General features: G+C 37.0%; 1 protein-coding gene across 2 annotated transcripts in view; it reads left to right on the top strand.

Annotated features, from left to right (window-relative positions):
• ccny (cyclin Y) overlaps positions 1 to 23,613 on the top strand; it is a 192,938-nt gene that overhangs the window by 100,811 nt on the left and 68,514 nt on the right. For both annotated transcript variants that reach the window (XM_028804110.2, XM_028804109.2), the window contains exon 2: positions 19,380 to 19,454. In XM_028804110.2, the coding sequence (XP_028659943.1) occupies positions 19,380 to 19,454 (75 nt within the window). The remainder of the gene's footprint in view (positions 1 to 19,379; positions 19,455 to 23,613) is intronic.

The following is a 23,613-nucleotide window of genomic DNA, read 5'->3' as shown; positions in this document are numbered from 1 at the left end:
ATATAGACAAATCATTTTTATGTTGCTTCAATAAGAGTTCAAGTACTTAAATTGTTGACACAGGTATATACAGTACCAAAAGGGAAACCAAAATTGCTTTTTCTATATGAATGCTATTGACTTTAATGTACACACTAAAGAATAATGCACACAGAGACTTGGTGAAAGTTAGTACAAAGCACATTAAATTGTGGGATAAATTATTTATTAGAGATTTTCTGTTTTCTATAATGTAATTCATATGCATTAAAATACAGTAAATATTTGTATTCTATGAAATATTTAAAAAATTCAACTTTCCAAAGTTTATTAACCCTTTAACCGCCAACTCTCTAAATATTCCCCAAGCCAGGCGAAATCTGAACAATTTTTGTTTTTTTACTTTTTTACATTTTTTTTACATTTTTTACATTTATTCAAGCAGTATTGACCACTAAATGTTGTGCAAGTTGCCAGTGTATACACGAAATCTATAAATGTAACCTGAATTCTCAGCTAAGCAAAACATCTTGATACCAAACCGTGCCCTTTTCAATGGTAGATACTGTCGAAACTGTAAGCGGCCCTTCCACGACAATAAACTTTCATCAACTGCAACTGACGGTCCTGGCATGTAGGGCAACTGAAATGCTTCAAATAAATGATCAATCAAAGGACGTAGCTTGAACAAGTGGTCGCGGTTTGGATCTTTCTTATCTGGCTCGTTTCTGTTGTCATTCAAATGAAAGAATTTCAGCAGCAAAGAGAATCGGTTACGTGTCATGACAGCTGCAAAAATAGGTGTTGCATACATAGGATCTGTAGACCAGTACATCTCAATATCTGGTTTTCTGATTATTCCCATCAACATCAAAATCCCAATGAATTTTTTCATTTCGTTTTCATCAGTGTCAAACCAAGCACGAACACGGGAATGTGGAGGTAAATTGGGATTTTTCTCAATAAACTGTGCTGCATACAGATTTGTCTGATGAACAAAATGTCTAATCAAATCAGGTGACACAAACAGCTCATAAAACTGCTCAGCAGTGTAATTGTTTACATCAACAATAAAGCCACACGTTCCCTCAAACGAATGCAGAAAAGGTAGTTCACCACGGGCAGCAGCCCAGCTGAGATGCTGGGGATACACCCACTCAGCGCCGTCATCCGATGCGTCTTCATTCACAATATCATGCAGCGCACGTTGCTGCTCATCACTGTCACTAAAATCTTCTTCAGAACTGCTACAATCATGATCAGAACTGTCCAAAATCGCCTGCAAAGCCTCACTTGAAGTCAGTTTACGTTTCGCCATATTCATAGCTGTTACATGCGAATCACGTCACATGACCGGCCAAAACAACCACAGACTTGTCGAAATACAAGTAGTAATAATACCCACGCCAAACCGTCAGTTATACTACTTGCCAGGCATTCATATAACCACAGGCAAATGTGCCGGATAATTCCGGCAGTATGGCGTTAGCATTAAAACAGCGGTGCCGGATATATCCGGCAGAGGGCGGTGAAGGGGTTAAGCAGAGGTGTTCCATCTGTGTATCAGCAATTAAAGGTGTCTGAAAACTTTTGCTGAGCTTTACAGTGCAACTCTTCATTCAACTGTAAGATGTACCGCAAGCCGAATATTGTTTACTTGGTTGAATGTGTACTCATTAGTTTGAGTTTTACTGCACAAATTTCTAAAACAACCTTATGTGAATCAGATCACGGAAACCGTCTGTGTAATTATAGGAATCTCTCACCTTTCTCATCTCACACTAGCTAAGTTTCCATCCAGTTTTTTGCGACGTTTTGTTATCGACAAACAGAATATACGTAAAAAAAATGTGCGAAATTTGCTGTCTCCAGCCTGTTTCCATCCAACTGGCTTTTTATCGATAAAATGGTGTGCGTGATGATGTCATCCCCCCCAAAACGAACTGTCGCATAAGTTTTGTTGTATCGCGAAAATAATCTGCCCTTGAGCCGTTTCCATACATAATTTTGTGTATGTCGCAAATTATCTACCTTTTGTTTTCCACGTTACACCCCCTCCACTAAACAAAGAAATGGAGAGATTATTCAGACAGTTTTTTGAAATTTGCCAGCTTACTGTTATTTCAGTTTCACAAATAATTGGAATTGTACATAATATCTGAAGACGACAGCAGAATGAAGCAGTTGCTTGTCTGATAGCCCTAGAGCTCAAAGAAAGTAGCCCAGTGCGACGAAACCCACGGGTATGGGAGAGACGACGGAATAAGACCTTCTGGGAGGAGGTGGTGGAGAGACACTTCACAGAAAATCTCTGGCTGCAACATTTTAAAATGACACGGCCGACGTTTGAGATGTTGTGTGGATTCATCAGTCCTGATGTTGCGCCCATCACAGGTTGCCACCGACCACCGGTTCCAACCCAAAAGCGGATTGCCATCGCCCTTTACAAGCTGGCAACCTGCGCCGAGTATAGAGTAGTTGGAGAAACTTTCGGGGTTAGTAAAACTACCGTCCATCGATGTGTATATGCTGTGTGCACCGCTATTAAAGAAAAATTAATGCAGCGTTATATCAGACTTCCGACTGTAGCGGAGGCCAATGAAATTGCATACCGCAATTCCTTGGTGCATCTTGTGCCACAGATTTACGGTGCGCTGGATGGCACGCATGTGCCTATTCTTCCCCCGACGGAAGGCTACCGCGATTACATTAATTGCAAAGGGTGGCCATCTATTGTTCTCCAGGCCCTTGTTGATGACAGGTGCATGATACGAGACATTTGCGTTGGCACTCCTGGAAGTGCCCATGATGCAGCTGTGTTTGCAGCATCGGATCTGTACAGGTGAGCCTACCTTTCAACATCCCTTCTCAGTGCGATAACAACTGAATTAGTACTGTAACCTGCTTCCCTTAAGGTTTTTAATTAAAACTGGAATTTGAATTAATACAAAATAATGACGTTTAATCAGGGCTTACCTGAATACAGACTTGAGGATGCCTCCTATTCGCACATGCCTGACACTTGATAAAAATGTTTTCATTTCTTTCAAAACCATTGACATTTCTGGGTTATTTCAAACTTTCAAATACTAGTGTAACTGCAAAATTTTTAGTTTACTTTGTTAATTTTTTTTGTAGCTCAAATACTGAATAAAGTCATGACCTCATAGTTCACATTCCTTTATTTTCATTGGTTTGCTATTGTATTTCATAGCAAATTCATAGTATTTAATTGTAATTCATGTAGAAAAAGTGCTGCGTTGCAGTGCTTCCTTACTCTTATGTTAAAACATTTCTAAGATGTTCATAAAATTACATTTGAATGATTACAATTTGGTTTTTATTCTTTTTCTGTAAAAGTATTTGCAGCAGCCTCAGTATTATTTTGTCAAGAATCATATTGTGCAATTGTTCATACAAGTATGTCTTATCATTGTACTTTAAGGCATACGGGTTTTGTTCCCGGCTGTCCTTTTGTTTGCTTCCTCTTAATAACCTCTTAGAGTAAATGTTTATGAAACATCCATCCATATTCAAAATGGATTGCTATCATTAATTATTAAAAACATCACAGAAATATTTAATTGAAAATATTAATAATGAATATTATAGCAGATTGCTAGCCACGTTTATAAAAGTGTATACTTTTATTTGTTTTAGTTTAACAGGATAGGTAATAGAGATTACAGTGATTTATGGAATTTACAGAAATGCATAGAAATTCTGGGCCCTAGCCCAGAATAGTTATGTTGTTTCCTATGAGGCTGCCTGTAAGCCAGTACTAACATAATACACTTCTTCAAGAAATCCTTGACCATTGTAGTTTGACTGTCTGAACAATTGCATGAGGAAGGAAAAAAATGACATTTCTTGACATATGAATTAAATAGTATCAGATTTTTCTGTTACTTCTGTAGATGTTTCCTTCTTTTACATTTTTGTGTAAAATAATAAAGCCTGTCATCATACTTTGAATACATACATCAGATAAAGTAGTCAATGAGCGTAGTATTTCTCTCAAATTTGCTATGAAAACAATGCTTTGTTTGTTTTTTTTTTTTTTTTGGAGAATATCTTAAGTTCTTTTTACAATATGCATAAATGTCTTCACACTTCCGAACAGTGTGGCTCCATTTGGTTTACAAGTAGCAAACTAAAAATGACAATTACAAAAACAAAAAGTAAAAATAAATTAATCCCTAACCCTAACCCTATGCAAACTGAAAATAGATTAGAATTGAATTTACAGTAGGTTGTTTGTAAGTCTCTTATGGTTGTAATGGTGAAAGTCAGTGTGTGTATTGATAACATATGCCATGGTCAGATGGCCAGGGAGGAGATTCTGCCTGGTTCTAATTATTTTTAGCCATTTCAATATCTTTTACATGCTCCTTTATTATTTATTTATTTATTTATTTATTATTTTATGATAATTAGCCTCCTTAAGGAGCTACATTAGTTGTGTAGCTTTAATATCAGCCCTGCTGGTTAAACACTTCATTCAGAGATGAGCTTGGCGAACAACGTATGGAATAAGCATAGTGTCTACTAAAGTTTGACAATACTACACTGGAATATAATTAGCAGTTTTAGTGGAGCTTTCTTTCTTCTGTGCATCCCCCCTGATTATATTAGTTTGTGCTTGTTGATAATGATAAATTCAGTACAAATCAGTCTCCCAGTACTCCTGTCAGCAGTAGTAGGAGAGACTGTCCTAGTTTGTAGTGAGCAGGAAATACTTTGATTTTAATGTAATTATACTTGCAAACTGTGTTTTTCGTGTTCTTTCTTTGCTGTAATATTGTAAGAACCAAGCTGAACCCCAACACTTTGCTTAAATTTGCACAGCATTTGGTAAAAGAGTCTCTGTGGCACCACTAACATGTGGTGCTATATCTGTGGTAATATACAGTGGCATGCAAAAGTTTGGATACCCTTGCTTAAAATGTCTGTTACTGTGAATAGTTAAGTGAGTCGAAGATGAACTAATCACCAAAAAGGAAAGGAGCACCATGCAAATGTTTGGGCACCCCAAGATATCTGAGGTTTCAGATAACTTTTATCAAGGCCTCAGACCTTAATAGGGCTATGGCTTGGTCACAGTCATCATTGGGAAACCCCAGGTGATACAAATTGCAAAGCTGTATAAATTCTGTAACTCCTCAGACCTGGTCCCAACAATCAGAAAAATGGGCTCCTCTAAGCAGCTGCCTAGTACTCTGAAAAATAGAAAAAATTGATTCTCATAAAGCTGGTGAAAGTTACAAGAAAATAGCAAAACATTTTCAGGTAGCAGTTTCCTCAGTTCGTAATGTTATTAAGAAATGGCAGTTAACAGAAGCGGTGGAGGTCAAACGAAGTCTGGAAAACCAAGAAAACCTTCTGAAAGAACTGCTCATTGGATTGCTAGAAAAGCAAATAAAACCTCCGTTTGACTGCAGAAGACCTTCAGGATGATTTAGCAGACTCTGGAGTGGTGGTGCACACTTCCATAGTGCAGTGACTGCTGAACAAATTTGATCATCATGGCCACAGAATTCAGCACCTGAAGTTTGCAAATGAACATCTAAACAAGCCTGATGTGTTTGCAAACAAGTCCTCTGGACTGATGAAGTAAAAATAGAACTTTTTGGTCACAATGTGCAAAGGTACGTGCAGAATTCCAGGAAAAGAACACCTCTCCAACTATTAAGCATGGGGTTGGGTTGGTCATGATTTGGGTTTGTGTTGTAGCCAGTGGCACAGGGAACATGCCATCAGTAGAGGGAAGAATGGATTCAAATAAATACCAGCAAATTCTAGAAGTAAACATCACACCATCTTTAAAAAGGTTGAAATTAAAAAGATGATGGCTCCTGCAACAAGATAATGATCCGAAACACACTTCAAAATCTACAGTGGAATAGCTCAAGATGAGCAAGCTGATGGTTTTGCCACAGTCCCCCGACCTAAACATCATAGAAAATCTATGCAAAGGTCTTAGAAGAGCAGTGCATGTAAGATGTTCCACGAATCTTGCAGAATTTGAAGCCTTTTGCAAGGATGAATGGGTGAAAATAACCCAAGTAAGAATTGAAAGACTCTTAGCTGGCTGCAAACAATACTTATAAGCTGTGATACTTGCCAAAGGACGTGTTACTAAATACTGACCATGTTGTGTGACCGAACTTTTGCTTTAGGCCTATTTCATTTTTTTTTTTTATTTTGTCCTCTGAATGAAGGAAATAAAAATATAATCTTGCTTGAAGTATTAAAGAAATTTGTCATCTTTAACTTTATGCCATTTGGTGATCAGTTAATCTTCTGCTCACTTACCTATTCACAGTAACAGGCATTTTAGGTAGGGGTGCCCAAACGTTTTCATGGCACTGTATTAACAGTTCAAGAAACAACAATATGCATTATTTTAATATCATTACAGATGGAAAACCAGAAACATTAGCACTGCAACAGAGATCCCAATACATTCATTTATATCAAAAAAGGGTTCATATTTGTTCTAAGTGTATTGATGATATATATTGAAACAAATACATTGATTTAACTGTTGGTTATCACTCCCCCCATACTTTAAAGTTCTTACCCTGTGATGTGCTAGTTGTGGGATGGGATTAGGTATTGGAAAGTTCATCCACACCAAGGATCTTTGCCAGCAGACAGATGGGTATGCAGCATTTCAGACCAACAGGAAGTATGTTTCCCCCAAATAGACTGATTCAGGTTTTTGCATAGGTTCTATTTGATGAGATGATAATATGGAATTCTTGTGTATGACTGTGGAATCCTTGTCATGATAATGGTATATGCAGTGTATCACTCAGCAGACTTACAACTAATTTCAGAATGTTTTAAGGTGTAGGCTTGTGAAAAAAAGACTCTTGTCTGTATCTATTAAACACTTTTGCCTTTATAACACAATAAGAAGCTGCATACCTTTTTCTTTCATTGTTGAGTATATTTCTTTGTATATAACCGCAAGCTACATAGTGGGAAACCCAGCTGTAGCTGTTTGTGGTTAGAATGTAAAATTCTTGAGAAACCTTTTTGAATAGTAGAATTTGGCCTGCATTGCAGCCTTGAAAGCAAACTTTTGTGATTGAGTTGTCAGCAAGCTTAACAGTATGTTAAAGTAAGGATTCTTTGAAGTAACTATGCATTTTATAGTTTATTTATAGGGACTAATGAATTTTTTGTGTGCTCATTGATTTCTTTAAACCTAAATTTTGTTTTGTGTTGACTGTGAGATGATGCCTTACATAAAAAACATATGAGCTTCACTGCTTATATGTTTTTCTTGTAGGTTTTATGAACAAATGTATGTGAGGTACATGGCTATGGATCAAATATAATATCTTTAAATTTTGCCAGATTTGAAAAGTTCCATTTATTTTATAACCTAATCTACAAATACTTTTAACAGCCTAATTGTTTTGCATATGATTTGCTCTGTTACACTTAGTTCTTCAGAGAGGCTACCAAATTTAGAAGTGATTTAGTTGCAAAAATTAAATGTAATGTTAAATAACACTGAATCTATCTGCCACTGCAGGAAAACATTGACATAGATACAGGTATCATTATAATAGACATGATTACTAAAGTATCCAAAGGCGAAAAGAGTTAGTAAGGGTTTAAATAATAAGGATTGTACCATACAATTTGTAAGTGACTATATCTCAGTGATTCAGTTTAAGTAAATAACAACTTCTCTCCATTTAAAACTGAAATGCACACTTTTCTAAACAAGGTTTACTTTCTACAGGTTAGTAATGGGCAGCAGATATATTAGAGAAATCAGTAAAAACAAACAACAATTTGTCAGGCTGTAATCTGCATCTTAAGCAATAAATGGGTCTAATAGATACCTGTGCTCCTAAACCTTTTACAGTTTTATCTTATTCATCCACATACAATGTAAACTGTGTTTAGCCGTAAAAGCCTTACTCCAGTCTTTGGACTTTCAAATTATAAAAAAAAAATGAAATCTGTTGGTTATTTAGTAAGCTGACTATAACAAACTTTCAAACAGTGCTGTACAGACTAAAGATATTTTTGCTCTTGGCTGAAAGCAGTATTGCTGGGTGCATTAGCATCAGCTAAAAGAAGAGATAAATTAGATTCTTGCAATTTACTTCTTTATCAGATTGTGTTCTGTTCCTTTAGATGCAAGCCAGCCAACAGTCTCATTTCATTCTGAGTGGTATTTGTAATTGTCACACTCTTGTCTAACAGCACTGAGTCAGGATAAGACATTACTGACATTGCCTTGACAATTATTGCTGAGCACTGAACTCTTCAGAACATGCAAGCCAACTAAAAAGTTTAAGAACAGTCCCAATCTCAGCTTACTGTACCACTTCAAAAGAGGATTCGGCACCATTCCGCAATAAAGGCGAGCAACTCAAAGTTATGGTAAAATAACATAATATATTAACTTAAGTATGTTGAAGAATTACTGCAACCCATGATTAAGACATAGAAACACAGCCATTTGCAATGTGTATTGCAACAGTGAGCAATAACCTGTGAGCAATAAGTTGGAAAATCCATGCTTTTATTACAATTATTTCAATATATAACTCGGTATATTTAAAAATGAATAGAAATATTTTTCTTCTAAAAATTGCAAAACAAATTCAGTTGTTTCAATGTCAAATTAAAACACTTGTGAGCACTTAATGAACAGTCATTACAGGTACTGTATTTGCAGTGCAGAATGAATGGCTTTAGGATCCATTATTCTAAGCCTATAAATACAAATGTACAGAAATAATAAAAGCTGACTCTGAAAAAGGATCAGTATAATGTGTAAATAGAAGACAAAGATGTGCTGGGCCTCCATCCATAAGATCACTGTTTAATTGACAGGTTTTTGAGGCAAAAATAGATTTAAAAAAAGTTTCACTGATGAAGATGTGATTAGCACTGGGGAATACCCGTCAGAGCTCCACTTAGACAGAGTAGCAGGAGGGCCATCTTCAAACTGCAGTCTCTGCTGGTGAATTGTTGGTTTTCTGTTTCCCATGTGTTGTTGAATAAGTGAGCTTGCAGAAGAAAATTGTCTGTTCTTATTTGCCACGTTTATTATTTTAATAAGTTTTATTTGTCCAGAGGTGAAGGGCCAGAGCGAAAGATAGGGCAGAAGTGACGCCAGGATTCTTTATGCTAGTGTTCCTCTATTTTATAGAAGGAAACTGAAACTGGAGTTCTATCAAATTGAGTCAGAGAAGTGTTGTCCAAGTGTTTGAAGGCAGAAGAAAGATCTAGTCAAAGTCTCAAACTAATTCCCATTAAAGTGTTGTGGCATGACCCAACCTAAATATTTACTGCACAGGAAATATTGTAATGTCTCAGTGTTTGAGCAGATTTACAAGGAGTGTTGGGCTAAACTTTCATTAATATATTGGTGCAAGACTGATTCTGATTCAGTAACTCCTTTTGGTAAAAGTTATTGCTGCCAAAGATGGGGTCAGAAACTGTTCAGTCCAGGTTGGAAATTACTTTTCTTTTGGTACACTGGATATTGAATGACAGCAGAGGTGTCAAACTGAGTTTTACTGAGGGCTCAAAAAACAATTTATATACCCAGCATGGGCTGAATATAGCAACCAACAACCTATGTTCCTTCTAAGCTGCGCACCTTTTTACAGAGTGCCACACAGTTATTATCAATCTGCTCACTCTCCACCCTGCGCAGCTGTTATCTTGACCTTCACCCACATCTCCAAAAACTCCATGGGAGCAACCTCCCAATCAGTTCATGTGTTGGTGCTTTGTAGCAATCAGTACTACAAGGAGGATGACCCCTTCTTTATATAGTATTGTTTTAGGCCATTCACAATTCAAAAGGGGATTGAATGAAGAAATCGGTTGTAAATGATATTCACACCCTCCTATCGGTAAAAAAAAAAAAAAAACATTAAAACATATAGGGATTATTGCCAACAACTACTTCCACATTTTCCATAGTGGTGGTAGGTTGTGGGTAAGTAAAGAGGGTGAGGTGAAGGAGTTAGAAAATGCTTTGGGTCCTCCTATTTTTCTCTGTTATGAGGTTGATTCACAACTAACAGTCTCAATCTAGTAGATCTGTGTCATATTTTTTAATTTTCCATATTTAATTTACCATTTTGTAATCCTTGATTCCCCAAGTTCTTTTCTGATGACACTAGATTTTTAATATAAAGCTGAATGTGAGCTTTTGTGCATTTGTCTGGTATGCAAATCCATACTTTTGAGCAATGGATGAATTTTGTACAGACTCCCCATTTGTACAAGGGGAGACCATAGGCTTTGTTCTGTTGTAAAATTTTGTCTGTGCCCCTTCCCTGGGCAGCACCGGGTACTCTGCTTGTGTTTTTCCCATATGCAGATTCACTCTTTTAACTTATTTCCACAAAAAAAACACAGATTCTCCAGGGGAATCACTACAGAATTACCTGTATTTCAAACATTTAGTTGGAGCTCCCAAAACGGGCAGTACTGGGGTCAGTTGCTAGTTTTCAGTAAGATAGACTTGGTAGAGTATATAAATAACATGTATCTTAGTCACCAAAGTAAATGCTTTTACTTTTTTACATTGTGCAAAATTTAAAACAAGTATAAAAGCTTAACATAAACTGATGCAGTTATTAGGTATAAGGCATGCTTTTTTAATTAAACAATGTGTAAAATTTTGTTTAATCATAAAACTTCTCAGTGCCATCTATTGTATAATGTCAGTTGGTCATTTTCTAACCCGCTTAGTCCTGAGCAGGGTTGCAGTTGGGGCAGGGCTGGGGAGGGGTGCTGGAGCCTGTCTCAGCTAGCATAGGGCGCAAAGCCAACTTAGGGTGAAAACACACACACACAAACACACACACACCCTAGCCACCATACGGCCAATTTAGGATCTCCAGCTCACCTAACTTGCAAGTCTTTGGAGTGTGTGAGGAAACTGGACCACCTGGAGGAAACCCATGCAGACTTGGGGAGAACATGCAAACTCCATACAGGGAGCACCTGGAATGTGAACTCTTGTCTCCTTACTTCAAAACAGCAGCACTACCTATCTATGCACATCTGTGCCACCATGTCTGTAATGTACATTCATAAACGTTAATATTGTATAATCTTGATGGTTTCTCTGTTCTGAATGTTTGCAAGTTCATCATAGGGTTAAATCCACACACACAGGACAGTTTTTATCTGTCTCATCTTTCTGTCAAATAGATAAACAGTGATTACTCATGACTCTGTATGAAATAAGAAGTTTGGGAGTGGATTGCATGTTTTTCAGGCCAGAAAAATAATAATTATTTTTTATTTTATATCTGTAAAATTGGTTAATGCAAGCAAAAATATGGTGCTGATTTGAATCTTTATTGCTTTCTGTTAATGTCACATTTTTCTCTAGATTTTCTGAATGCACACATATACACATACTTTGTCTATGTGTGAACCGAGTGGCTATTTTGTTAAGGTTAGGCACCCTTCTGCGCTTTTTAGATAGAATTACTAATGAATTGCCCTTTTTTCCTTAAATTTCTCTTTAACATAATAAAAGTAGAGCATATAAAGCAGCTGTTCCCATTGAAGTGTAGTCTTTTTGCTTTTTCCCCAGACTAAGCTCCTGTATCACTTTACTTCCATTGTCTTAATTTACTTTGTTTTTTAAAATTGCTTGATCCATAATCGTTAGCAATATCACATCATCAGAAAACCAAAGCCTTCCTCAGACAAGACGCCTACTGAATTTTTAGAGCCTCTCATTTTCACTGTTAGAGTGTCAGATGTGTGAATAAATAGCTCTTCATTGGCTAAGAACAAAAATATCCAAATAACTGCCTCCTTTTGCAGCATGAGATTATTTAAGTGCTATTTCTTTGTTGTAATTAGCTGTTCTTTATTTCAGACTGTGTAACAGAAAGATCTTTAAAAAATGTTGACAAAAATGTTATTCATCAAAACTGTATGCTGTTAAATCACATCTGATGTGGATAATGATGGAATAATTTAGTTAAAATAGATGGCATAGAAGAATAGTCTCTTTACACCCACAATGTTGATGCTGGCCAGTTATGTAAGATGTGCTGTATTAAACGTAAGCAGATGGCTTTATTTATAAAAAAAAAAAAATTAAATGCATCATCCTGACATTTACCACTTTCAAATGGCAATGTGAGTGACTACAGTATTAATATCACTTTTCATATTTTGGTCCAGTTACTCAGATGTCCTTAAGTAATGATATGAAAGGATTATGGATGATTTTCATCTTGAAGGTTGCTATTTGCAATTTATTGCTCTTTTTCTATTTTAATTGTGAGAGACATATTGTAGGATAAATTGTTATTAAGGTATCAGTAAACGTTTTCATTTAAACATTAATCAGCAGTTGAAAGATGTGATCAGAGCAAAAGACTCATGTTATATAACTGATATACTTTATATACAGCTTTCTTTGCTGTCATCCTTGTAGTGAATCTTTAGGAACATGTGGATCTTAAAACATTATGTTGTATAAAAATGTTTGATATCTGTTACTGGCTCATTTTTTATTTTTGTACTCAGTGACTACATAAATTACTGCTATTGTTAATGCTCTTAACCAAACAATGGTGATTAATAGTGTCAGCGACCAGGTATGGCTTAAGAAACACCTTTTTTTAAAATTATTCTCAATCTAATCACCGTATAAATTTTCTAAGGTTCCTGCATAACATCTTTACATATATAATATAACTTATATATACATACCATTTCTATCGCCAGTTGTGTGTGGGAATTCCTTTCATTAGATCTACTTTCTTGTGGTGTACCCACTATCACCTGAAAGAAAGATTATATAAGTTGTTTGTAATTTACTAAACTTAATAGCAAATAGGCCTACTTACCAAGAAGGCAACCATCACACACAGCATGACCCTGAAGTCTGCTTCCAACACTATTTGATAAAATGAAGCAATTGTAGGTTAAGCTGGGCCACCTCAGAACAAGGAACACATTTAAGAATGACATATTAAAAGTTGGAGCATGCGCTGATAGTGCATTGCCTCACCCACTACACAATGAACCACCTGGATTGGGACCCGAGTGCAGCGGATGACACCTCAGCACCACACTGGAACAGTGTGAGGTATTATACAGTTGCTAAAGTGCCAATCCTGCCACCAACCCCTATGTTTTCTCTGTAACTTGGAGGACCTTCTTGCAGGGCTGGATGCAGGTTAACATCATATTCAGGGTGAAGCAATTGCAGGTTAAGAGCTTTGCTCAAGGGCCCAATGGAGTAGAGTCACTTCTGGCATTTACAGGATTCAAACCAGCAACCGTCCAATTGCCGGCGCAGATCCCTAGCCTCAGAGCCACCACTCCACCCAGAATGACACATTAGTTGTATAATAATTGTATTAAAGTTCTTTCTGTTTTGGTGCCTTTTTCGCAACATGTGTGCAGTTAATTATACTGATTACATTAGGAAAATAAGCAATCACTGAAAATTGCCTTTTGATCACATCAGAAGTGTGTCATGAAATGCTACTGGAGCTCCTTTATACCAACAGCAATAAGTCTGCATAGTGCCTCACTGTGACAGACAAGTTGGAATTTTTCTTTCTTTTTTATTTTTTTTGGGCTGCCAAATACCCTATGGTTGGTAAAACCTGTAACGTAACAGGGACTGCAAAATTTCTGCATAATGGTTTCTGTACTGTAAATCCTAATTCAGCACACAACTCCAAGAGGATGGCTCTATGAAGTCTAACTTGGCTTATTAAGCCAGTCATCATCATGAGCCTGTCATTGGTGATATCCTCCAAAACAGCTACTGGTGCCATTACGCGTTATATTCTATAATGCATAGCTCTCCTTTTTTAAAAATAGGCAATACACTTAAGACACTTACCATTAAGTCTATGCATTGGGGAGCTGTATTGAGAGAACTTCATTACTACAGTAATTAGTTCACGAACATTGAAATTTGACTTTGAAATGTGCTTTACCAGGAACTTGACTCTTGATTAGGTAGAATGCCCAGTGGAGGTCTTTTGGCCTTGGAACCCTTGCAGATTTTGCTTTTCTCCAGCCTAATTGGAGGGTTTTTTTTTCTGTCCTCCTGACCACCTGACCATACCTTTTTTCTTTGTTACATAATGTATAATATTATTGTTTATGTTTTATAGTAACTTGTGTTTTTTATTTCATCTTGTAAAGCACTTGGAGTTACATTATTTCTATGAAAATATTCTATATAAATAAATGTTGCTGTTGTTAATCCACCAGCATATTATAGTATAGGCACCACATTAGGGTCATATGAGGGGGGACCCAAAAATAACCGGAAATATTTTTAAAACGTGTTTAATTTAATTTTCTGTACAAACTACAATTAGTCTCCATCAAAGTACTCTCCATTGGCGGAAATACACTTATCTAACCGTTTGTTCCATTGTTCGAAACATTTGTTAAATTCGTCTGAAGTAATGCCCATTAATGCTCTGGTTGTTTCTTGTTTTACCTCTTCGACGTCAGCAAAACGCCTTCCTTTCAAGTCTTTTTTCATCCGAGGGAACAAAAAGAAATCACACGGAGCTAAATCTGGTGAGTAGGGTGGGTGGTTCAGGGTTGTCATACCGTTTCTTGCCAAAAATTGGCGAATGCTGAGAGCAGTGTGAGATGGAGCGTTGTCATGATGAAAGAACCAATCACCTGACTCCCACTAATCAGGGCGTTTCCTTCTCACACTGTTGCGCAACCTACTTTTACAAAACAATTCACTGAACACAAGCACAACCTTCCAGACTGATGGCACTTGGCAGACTGACTTGTGAGGCCCTAGCGGCCCAACCACGTACTACAAGTACCAACCTAACAACAACAAAATTCCAGTTATTTTTGTGTCCCCCCTCGTATGTTCTTAAGGCACTTTCTTACTAGAATTTCTTTCAGGAACCAGGTACATTTCAGAGACTGAGGACCTTTTGTGGCATTCTTACTTGTAGGTGCTCTGGCCATTTGTATCTCTAGGTACTTTTTTATAGCTCTTACCCCAGAGTTTTTACTTTTCATTCAATAAGGAACTACCACGAGTGGGGTTCAGGTGATGAATTGTGCTTGATTGGTTGATGACAACCACTGGCACCATCTTGCACATTTGTTAGTAGCTCGGAGTTTTAAGAGTTATCAGTGAAGATATCACTCTTCATAACTGTCTCCTTAGTGAGCTTGCACTATGCACCACATAGAAGCAATATTAGGTCCCCCTAACTCCCCAAAGCACCTCACTTCATGCCACATCACTCTTCTTTGCACTTCACATATCTTGCATAAAGGCATCAGTTTATGTTGTGCAGTGGGAATGCAACACACAAAATTGGCTAAGGACCACAAGTAGCCCAGGGGCCTACATCGTACAGTAAGTGATTGGTTTCTGAAAACAAGTTTCTTACAATGTAAAAGCGCCTATATTTACTATTTCCCATGTCAGCCCTGAAGCACTTATATTCCTTCACATGGGGCCTCTGCTTCACTAAGATATGCAGAGAACTCCTTTCTGGTAAAGGACCAGAATGAGTAAATCACACTGCTAGATTGTATAACAGATGTTTTAAATGAAATGATGCAAAGAGGAAAATATTATTCACAAATTTCAAAAATTCAGTCTTCAAATTGCCAAACTGGATATGCAAGAATCATTGGAAAAATCTTCTGTTCAACTTAAATTGATTCAGATTAACTCCACCTTACCCAAACTAATGTGATAGCAATTTCCGCCTTAGGAATATAGGCACTAAATAACACACAGCAGTGAACACAGAATCCCATGTTCCTGTGGCACTTTCCATTAACAGTATGTATTCGTTAAGTACACTAAACATATATAAGTAGAATTTACAATCACAAGTGATCCCTCAATTAAATTTGTAAAGAAAGGGTAAAATCTGAGTATTAATTTGCAATGTAATTGCTGTTCAAGCACCCCAGCATATTGTAATTCCATAATAAATAAAACCATGCTCTTGCTTCCCTTGGGTAATAGATAGATAGATAGATAGATAGATAGATAGATAGATAGATAGATAGATAGATAGATAGATAGATAGATAGATAGATAGATAGATAGATTGATTGATTATTAATCCCAAGGGGAAATTCACATACTCCAGCAGCAGCATACTGATAAAAAACAATATTAAATTAAAGAGTGATAAAAATGCAGGTAAAGGAGTGATCAGTGAAATAGATAAAAAGGTAGAAAGATAAAGTCATACATAATAACACCTGTGCCAGTCAGTCTCCCTTCAAGTTCTAACCAGCGTATCATATGTTTGCTGCCATGAAAGTTACTAACCTTTTTTTTTTCTTCTTAGCAAAAGCTATTTGAAGCACGTTAAATGGTTGAGGTCTAGAAGACACTGTGCAACAGACATGGGGTCCTTGACCTTCATTTCAATGAGGATGAAGGTCTTCTATGGGTGGTATTTGAAATAAGTCCCAACAGAAACACCCTTACTACATGTTAAAATGTCCTAGGTCAGTGTAGCCAATGCTTGTATTGTCTGAAATAGATTGCTACTAAATGGTAATCAGTTACTGGCTCATTACTTCCTTTTACATAAGTGCTTATAACGTTACGCGTTAGATCAGATACCATGATTACTCAGTCAGACATTGCCATTTGGGTGAAGGTGCTACAGAAATGTAGTCCAATTTCACCAACTGGATTTAAAATCAGGCTTGCCATTCCTCCCAATTGTGCACCTTCAGGTTTCCCCTTGATTGGTCCTGTGCGTGTTAACTATAGGACTGCTGAGTCAGCAGGTGCTATCATTTTTGAACACAGCAGCTAATGTCTCTAAGAAAAATATTCTGATCAATGTTGAACTGCATAAATTCAGAAAAACTTTACCTCTTTGGTGAACCATGGTTAAACAGAACATGTGACTGCTGCTGTAAACTTCAGCTGTATACTTGAGGCTTTGTGAAAAAAAAAATCGACCAAATCAGGAAACTTGCTTCTACAACTATTGCTATATAGAGAGAACAGAGCAACCTTATTTTTGTGTAGTTTTCAGCTCACACGTGATGTTTATCTTCATTTACCCTAGTGACCTGATCAATAGTCACATGGTAAATCCACTTTTGTGATCTGTTACTCCTGTCAGTTGAGATCTTTTGCTTATTTATGAATTTGCACCTTGGTGCATAGATGTATCCACCAACAAGAGTGATCAGAATAAGGAGAGCGGTTTGTAACCCTAATGGTCCAGAAGTTGAGTTTTTGAAGCAAGACTATTAATATCTCACGATTAGGACATTTCAAGAACTGACCTAAAGAATATTGAAGCTCAGTGGAAACACTGGGTTGAAATGACTACACAAACTTGGGCTAATCAGATTGACAGGACCTGGAAAGTGCTGCAGAAGCATTTTGAAGGACACTGCTGTAAATATTTGGAAGTTACAAAACATAAAAAATGTACTTGTTTCATTATTATTTTTTTTTGTGCTGACCACTTTTACACTGTCTATTGAGTGGTGAAAAAAATACAATTATGGAACATTCATTAAAATATTCAGCTGGAATTCTGTCATATTACTATGGAGTTTCTTATATTTTATAAGAGCAGCAATTGATCCACTTGTAAAATAACTTTTGAAACGTATTCCTCTTATTATTTTTTATTTTGACCAAGATGAAAAATTGGTGAATGAAAAATTTAATATTCATATCATCAATTGAAGGTTGGAGAATACCGTGCTAAATCTTTTCTCTCTCACGGTGGTAACAGCCCTTATTTTCTGATGAGCTGTAGTTTTTCCCATTCCAACTAAACAAACAAGCAGATGGGAATTGATAGAAGCCCTTGTGTTGCTAGTAGCCTAAAGTCACACTTAAAATAAGATGCAAAGGATGAGTAACAGTCACCAGATCTTTCTTCCATTTGTTATATTTATTTCTTCAAAACAGCATTCAGCCTTTCTACTGAAGTACAAGTATGGATTCCTAGGGTGGGGGTGTTATTTGAATGTTTGCAGTCTAGTTCAAAGTGTTGAATTATGGAAAAGTCACCTGCGATTTAAATTTAAAATCAATATGTAAAATTTTTAAAAGCTGATAGAAAACAATGTAAATAGATGGAATGGTTTAAACTCACTCCTCTAATTTAATAGTATACCTTTGATTTCAGATACAAATCAAAACTGATTTTGAAAGCAAGGATCTCAAAGTTGAAGCCAGTTTCATGTATTTATTCTATGGAAATGTCATCTAATTACTTATATTTCTCTAGAATTTTATTTGGTTTAATAGTGCAGGACTATCATGAACAAGCCAAAAGGCAAGTAGTAATTTTCATGATCAGGTATAGCTTGAAAAAATATTTTCTCTGTTGACATGCACCTAACATGGCTCATTTAATGTACTGTCATTAAGAATAGATTATGTGGCATGAAAATGAATAATTACAAAATTAAAAAAAAAAAAAATCAGTGATCTGAGATCTGGTTGGCTGCAGCTTTTGTTTTCAGCAACTAACCACTGCCATGCACATACTGTGTTTTTTTTTACTTTAACTTCATGTTGGATATCACATATTCACATATTTAGCAAATTTACTACTAAATACGTGAAAACATTTTGCTCAGTATTAGGAGTCATCACACATTACTACTTTGTTACTAACTTATTAGAACTCATTCTTCAGGAGTGACTACAAAAAGGGACTAAATTACTATGAACTACTCCATTAAGAACTCAGCTCAGCTTCTTCTTTTTTTTTTTTTTTTGGAGACAGATGTTTGCACTTAAAAAAGCCAAGACTCATATTAAAATGTTTCAAAATTGAAGAAAAAAAGGTATTTGTGCCACTTGGAATTATTGTTTGTTTTTTAAAATAATGAACAGCAGTTGGTAAGTTTGTTTCAGGGGGAATAACAAGAAGACTTGTTACAATATAGCACAGCATGAAAGATGCATTAAATAGTTTGTGAGTTGTGCATTTCAACCTTAGTACATTTAGAAGTGGTAGTTTACAACACACCATAGATAAACTGATTCATGTTTGTGGTACAAAATATTTTGGAAAATATGAGCAGCAAGCAAAATGCCTAAGGCATTCATTTAACCTCATGATGTAGAAACGCTTATGTTATGGATGTTTATCATAATCCTGCCATGGTCAGCACCAGGAAGGCAAAAAATAAGAATAAGCTATTGTTTAGGAAAGACGTAGGGCAGAGTGATACCAATCCAGAAATCATTATGGGTGACAAGCAGTATTTTAGGGAAAGAATTGTAGACCTTTTTTGGAACAGGCTTTATAAAATGTTACACAATTGTCATTCTATGGTTCTACATTCTTTTGATAATTTATATGCAATTTCTTATATAATTTTTATTCTATCCATTTTTAATACAGATCTGAACATGGAATTTAACCCATCGGATCATCCACGGGCAAGTACAATATTTCTCAGCAAATCACAAACTGATGGTGAGTATGATTACATTTTAAGATTATTTGGAGGGGCAAAAAACTCTGGTTATTTTGTCTTTTTTGCCTAGATAATCCATGCATGCTATAGATCAACTGTTGCTTACAAAGTAAGAACAATGTGTATAGCTGGGGGATAAACAACACAAGTTCCTTTCAGCTGATTAGCTGATGGTTGCTCAAGATAATTACTAATTTTTTTAAATTTTTTTTTTTGTTTGTTCTTTATTTCGCATAATACAATTTCTTGTATTAGGAATTTGGTAGTTTTCGCATACCCCTTGGGGTCAGAGCGCAGGGTCAGCCATTGTACAGCGCCCCTGGAGCAATTACAGGTTAAGGGCCTTGCTCAAGGGCCCAGCAGAGCAGTGGCCTTTTTTTGGCAGTGACGGGGATTCGAACCGGCAACCTTCGGGATACCAGCGCAGCTCCTTAGCCTCAGAGCCACCTAATTGCTAGGGAGGTTTACCTTCTCTTTAAAACTTTACCAGGATGTGTGTTCCAGTACTTTTATATAGTTAACTAGCCATGTGCGCCCAACTACGTTGCGCGTGTTAAAGTTGTCTGTGAAGGGTTCCCTGTTTAAACGTGGCTGCCAGTCGTGAACTGGGCCCTTCATTGCACAGCATTATGATTTTTTATAAGGGAAACAAAATTACAAAACAAAACCCTTGGACATTGATTCGATAGGAACAGCCTACTCGGAATCACTGTCCGAATAGTAATTATGTGGTGGTGGAGGAGCATTTCTGCTTCTCTCCGTTCACAGTCCATCTCGTTTTCATGACGCTGTCGTTTCCTCTCACGATCTCTTCTCAACCTTTCTCCAATCTCGCAGGTTGCTTTGTGGCAATCCAAAGAGTAAGGAAGAACCAATGCTTCTTCCTTGAACTCCAAACGCCGACTGATGGAAAATCACAGAAGTGTGCCTGACTTATATACTCTGACTGCTGACTCCAAGAAGTGGGTGAACATTCGATTTGGACAAAGTGCTGCCAACGACGGTCAATAGAAACACAAAATACCACAGTCTCGACAACTAAGCAGGTGTCAACGCCAGATCTAAACACAAAGCACGGTGTCGACGCCAGATCTAAACACAAAGAGTGCTATCGACAGTGTTTGTAAACAAAAGAAACAACCAAGGTGTTGTGTATTCAGCCAGTACAAACAGCACGTAGTCTCCTTTAGTTCAATCCTCTTTATCACCACACTCCAACCTCATCCAACGATCCTCCCCCTCACTTCCTCTCCTCCTCCATCACTACTGCCCTCTACTGAACACAGCAGGAACACCACACAAGGCAGTGAATTCACGGACAAACAAAGATCAAGATCCAAATGAAGATTATATATAAAGATTGGGAACAGCAAACAAGGGTAATACATTTACATGTTTGGGTAACACATTTATCCCAGGCGACTTACAACATCTATGATACAATTACAGTATATTTAACAAACGTATTGATAAAAAAAAATAAAGCTTTCATAATTTTGCTAACTTTCAACCTCTGAACAATCTTCATATAAGAAATCTCATGTTAGTCACACGAAACATTTGCTAAAAGTAAAATCTACTCTATATATTAGATATTTATTATATAAAACTGTGTGTGCATGTATGGATACAGTGGTGTGAAAAACTATTTGCCCCCTTCCTGATTTCTTATTCTTTTGCATGTTTGTCACACAAAATGTTTCTGATCATCAAACACATTTAACCATTAGTCAAATATAACACAAGTAAACACAAAATGCAGTTTTTAAATGATGGTTTTTATTATTTAGGGAGAAAAAAAATCCAAACCTACATGGCCCTGTGTGAAAAAGTAATTGCCCCTCCTTGTTAAAAAAACCTAACTGTGGTGTATCACACCTGAGTTCAATTTCCATATAGCCACCCCCAGGCCTGATTACTGCCTGACACACCTGTTTCAATCAAGAAATCACTTAAATAGGAGCTGCCTGACACAGAGAAGTAGACCAAAAGCACCTCAAAAGCTAGACATCATGCCAAGATCCAAAGAAATTCAGGAACAAATGAGAACAGAAGTAATTGAGATCTATCAGTCTGGTAAAGGTTATAAAGCCATTTCTAAAGCTTTGGGACTCCAGCGAACCACAGTGAGAGCCATTATCCACAAATGGCAAAAACATGGAACAGTGGTGAACCTTCCCAGGAGTGGCCGGCCGACCAAAATTACCCCAAGAGCGCAGAGACGACTCATCCGAGAGGTCACAAAAGACCCCAGGACAACGTCTAAAGAACTGCAGGCCTCACTTGCCTCAATTAAGGTCAGTGTTCACGACTCCACCATAAGAAAGAGACTGGGCAAAAACGGCCTGCATGGCAGATTTCCAAGACGCAAACCACTGTTAAGCAAAAAGAACATTAGGGCTCGTCTCAATTTTGCTAAGAAACATCTCAATGATTGCCAAGACTTTTGGGAAAATACCTTGTGGACTGATGAGTCAAAAGTTGAACTTTTTGGAAGGCAAATGTCCCGTTACATCTGGCGTAAAAGGAACACCCCCCCCCCCCCCCCCCCCCCCCCCCCCCCCCCCCCCCCCCCCCCCCCCCCCCCCCCCCCCCCCCCCCCCCCCCCCCCCCCCCCCCCCCCCCAGAAAAAGAACATCATACCAACAGTAAAATATGGTGGTGGTAGTGTGATGGTCTGGGGTTGTTTTGCTGCTTCAGGACCTGGAAGGCTTGCTGTGATAGATGGAACCATGAATTCTACTGTCTACCAAAAAATCCTGAAGGAGAATGTCCGGCCATCTGTTCGTCAACTCAAGCTGAAGCGATCTTGGGTGCTGCAACAGCACAATGACCCAAAACACACCAGCAAATCCACCTCTGAATGGCTGAAAAAAAAAAATGAAGACTTTGGAGTGGCCTAGTCAAAGTCCTGACCTGAATCCAATTGAGATGCTATGGCATGACCTTAAAAAGGCGGTTCATGCTAGAAAACCCTCAAATAAAGCTGAATTACAACAATTTTGCAAAGATGAGTGGGCCAAAATTCCTCCAGAGCGCTGTAAAAGACTCATTGCAAGTTATCGCAAACGCTTGATTGCAGTTATTGCTGCTAAGGGTGGCCCAACCAGTTATTAGGTTCAGGGGGCAATTACTTTTTCACACAGGGCCATGTAGGTTTGGATTTTTTTTTCTCCCTAAATAATAAAAACCATCATTTAAAAACTGCATTTTGTGTTTACTTGTGTTATATTTGACTAATGGTTAAATGTGTTTGATGATCAGAAACATTTTGTGTGACAAACATGCAAAAGAATAAGAAATCAGGAAGGGGGCAAATAGTTTTTCACACCACTGTATATGGTATTGTGCTTTTAATGTCTGTTATAGAAACATAGTCAACCTAGTAAACATTAATTTGTCAGCATAACCTAAATTATAGGAAAAGGATTACTTTATTTCCATGGTAATACAAACATGATGGAAATTATATATTCAAAATGTTGTGTATCTTGCATTATTTTCTATTTTTTCAGCACGGACCTTTACCTACTTTTGCTGTTGTAGATATTCTAACTCAATTGGACCTTAATCTTAGTACCTTAGTACATATTAAAAATTGTTTCCTTGTTTTTCAAAAAGATGCTTATGTTGTTTTGTGAGTAAGGTGAGTATGCCGTCATTTAATTTAACATAGCTTCATTCTTCTTCACTATGTCAGAAGGTTTTGATTGAAGAGAATGCAGTCACTTTCGTAATAACTATGCAGTTCAGGATGGCTGAACCTGTAAAGTGGTCTTCATTACCAATGCTGATTTGTGATAACTGAACTGTGCATTGTGTAGTTCACGCTTAGTTAAATTTCCCATTGTCTGGGTGAAGAAAACACATGCAGGATATTTGTGGCCTACTTCACACTCAATGAACTCGTCACAGGAATAACTGGAATAATTATCAAGATTGTCTTTTGTTTTAAAATGTGCAGAATATATTATTATTTTGGAGAGTGTTGAATTGAGTGTGTATTAAAAATAATGACTTTTTTTGATAATTGACTTAAAATTTTTTTTTTTACTTTTTCTTCCTAATTTCAATAAAAATCATATAAAGTATTGGGTTGGAACAGTCAGTGGAAGCTAATAGGCTGATATCCCTGCTCTTTAGTGATGGTGAATGCAT

The sequence above is a fragment of the Erpetoichthys calabaricus genome, chromosome 6 (genome assembly GCF_900747795.2).
Source record: "Erpetoichthys calabaricus chromosome 6, fErpCal1.3, whole genome shotgun sequence".
Lineage (NCBI taxonomy): Eukaryota > Metazoa > Chordata > Cladistia > Polypteriformes > Polypteridae > Erpetoichthys > Erpetoichthys calabaricus.
The sequence above is the reverse complement of the archived record's forward strand: the minus strand, read 5'-3'. Positions and strand labels throughout refer to the sequence as shown.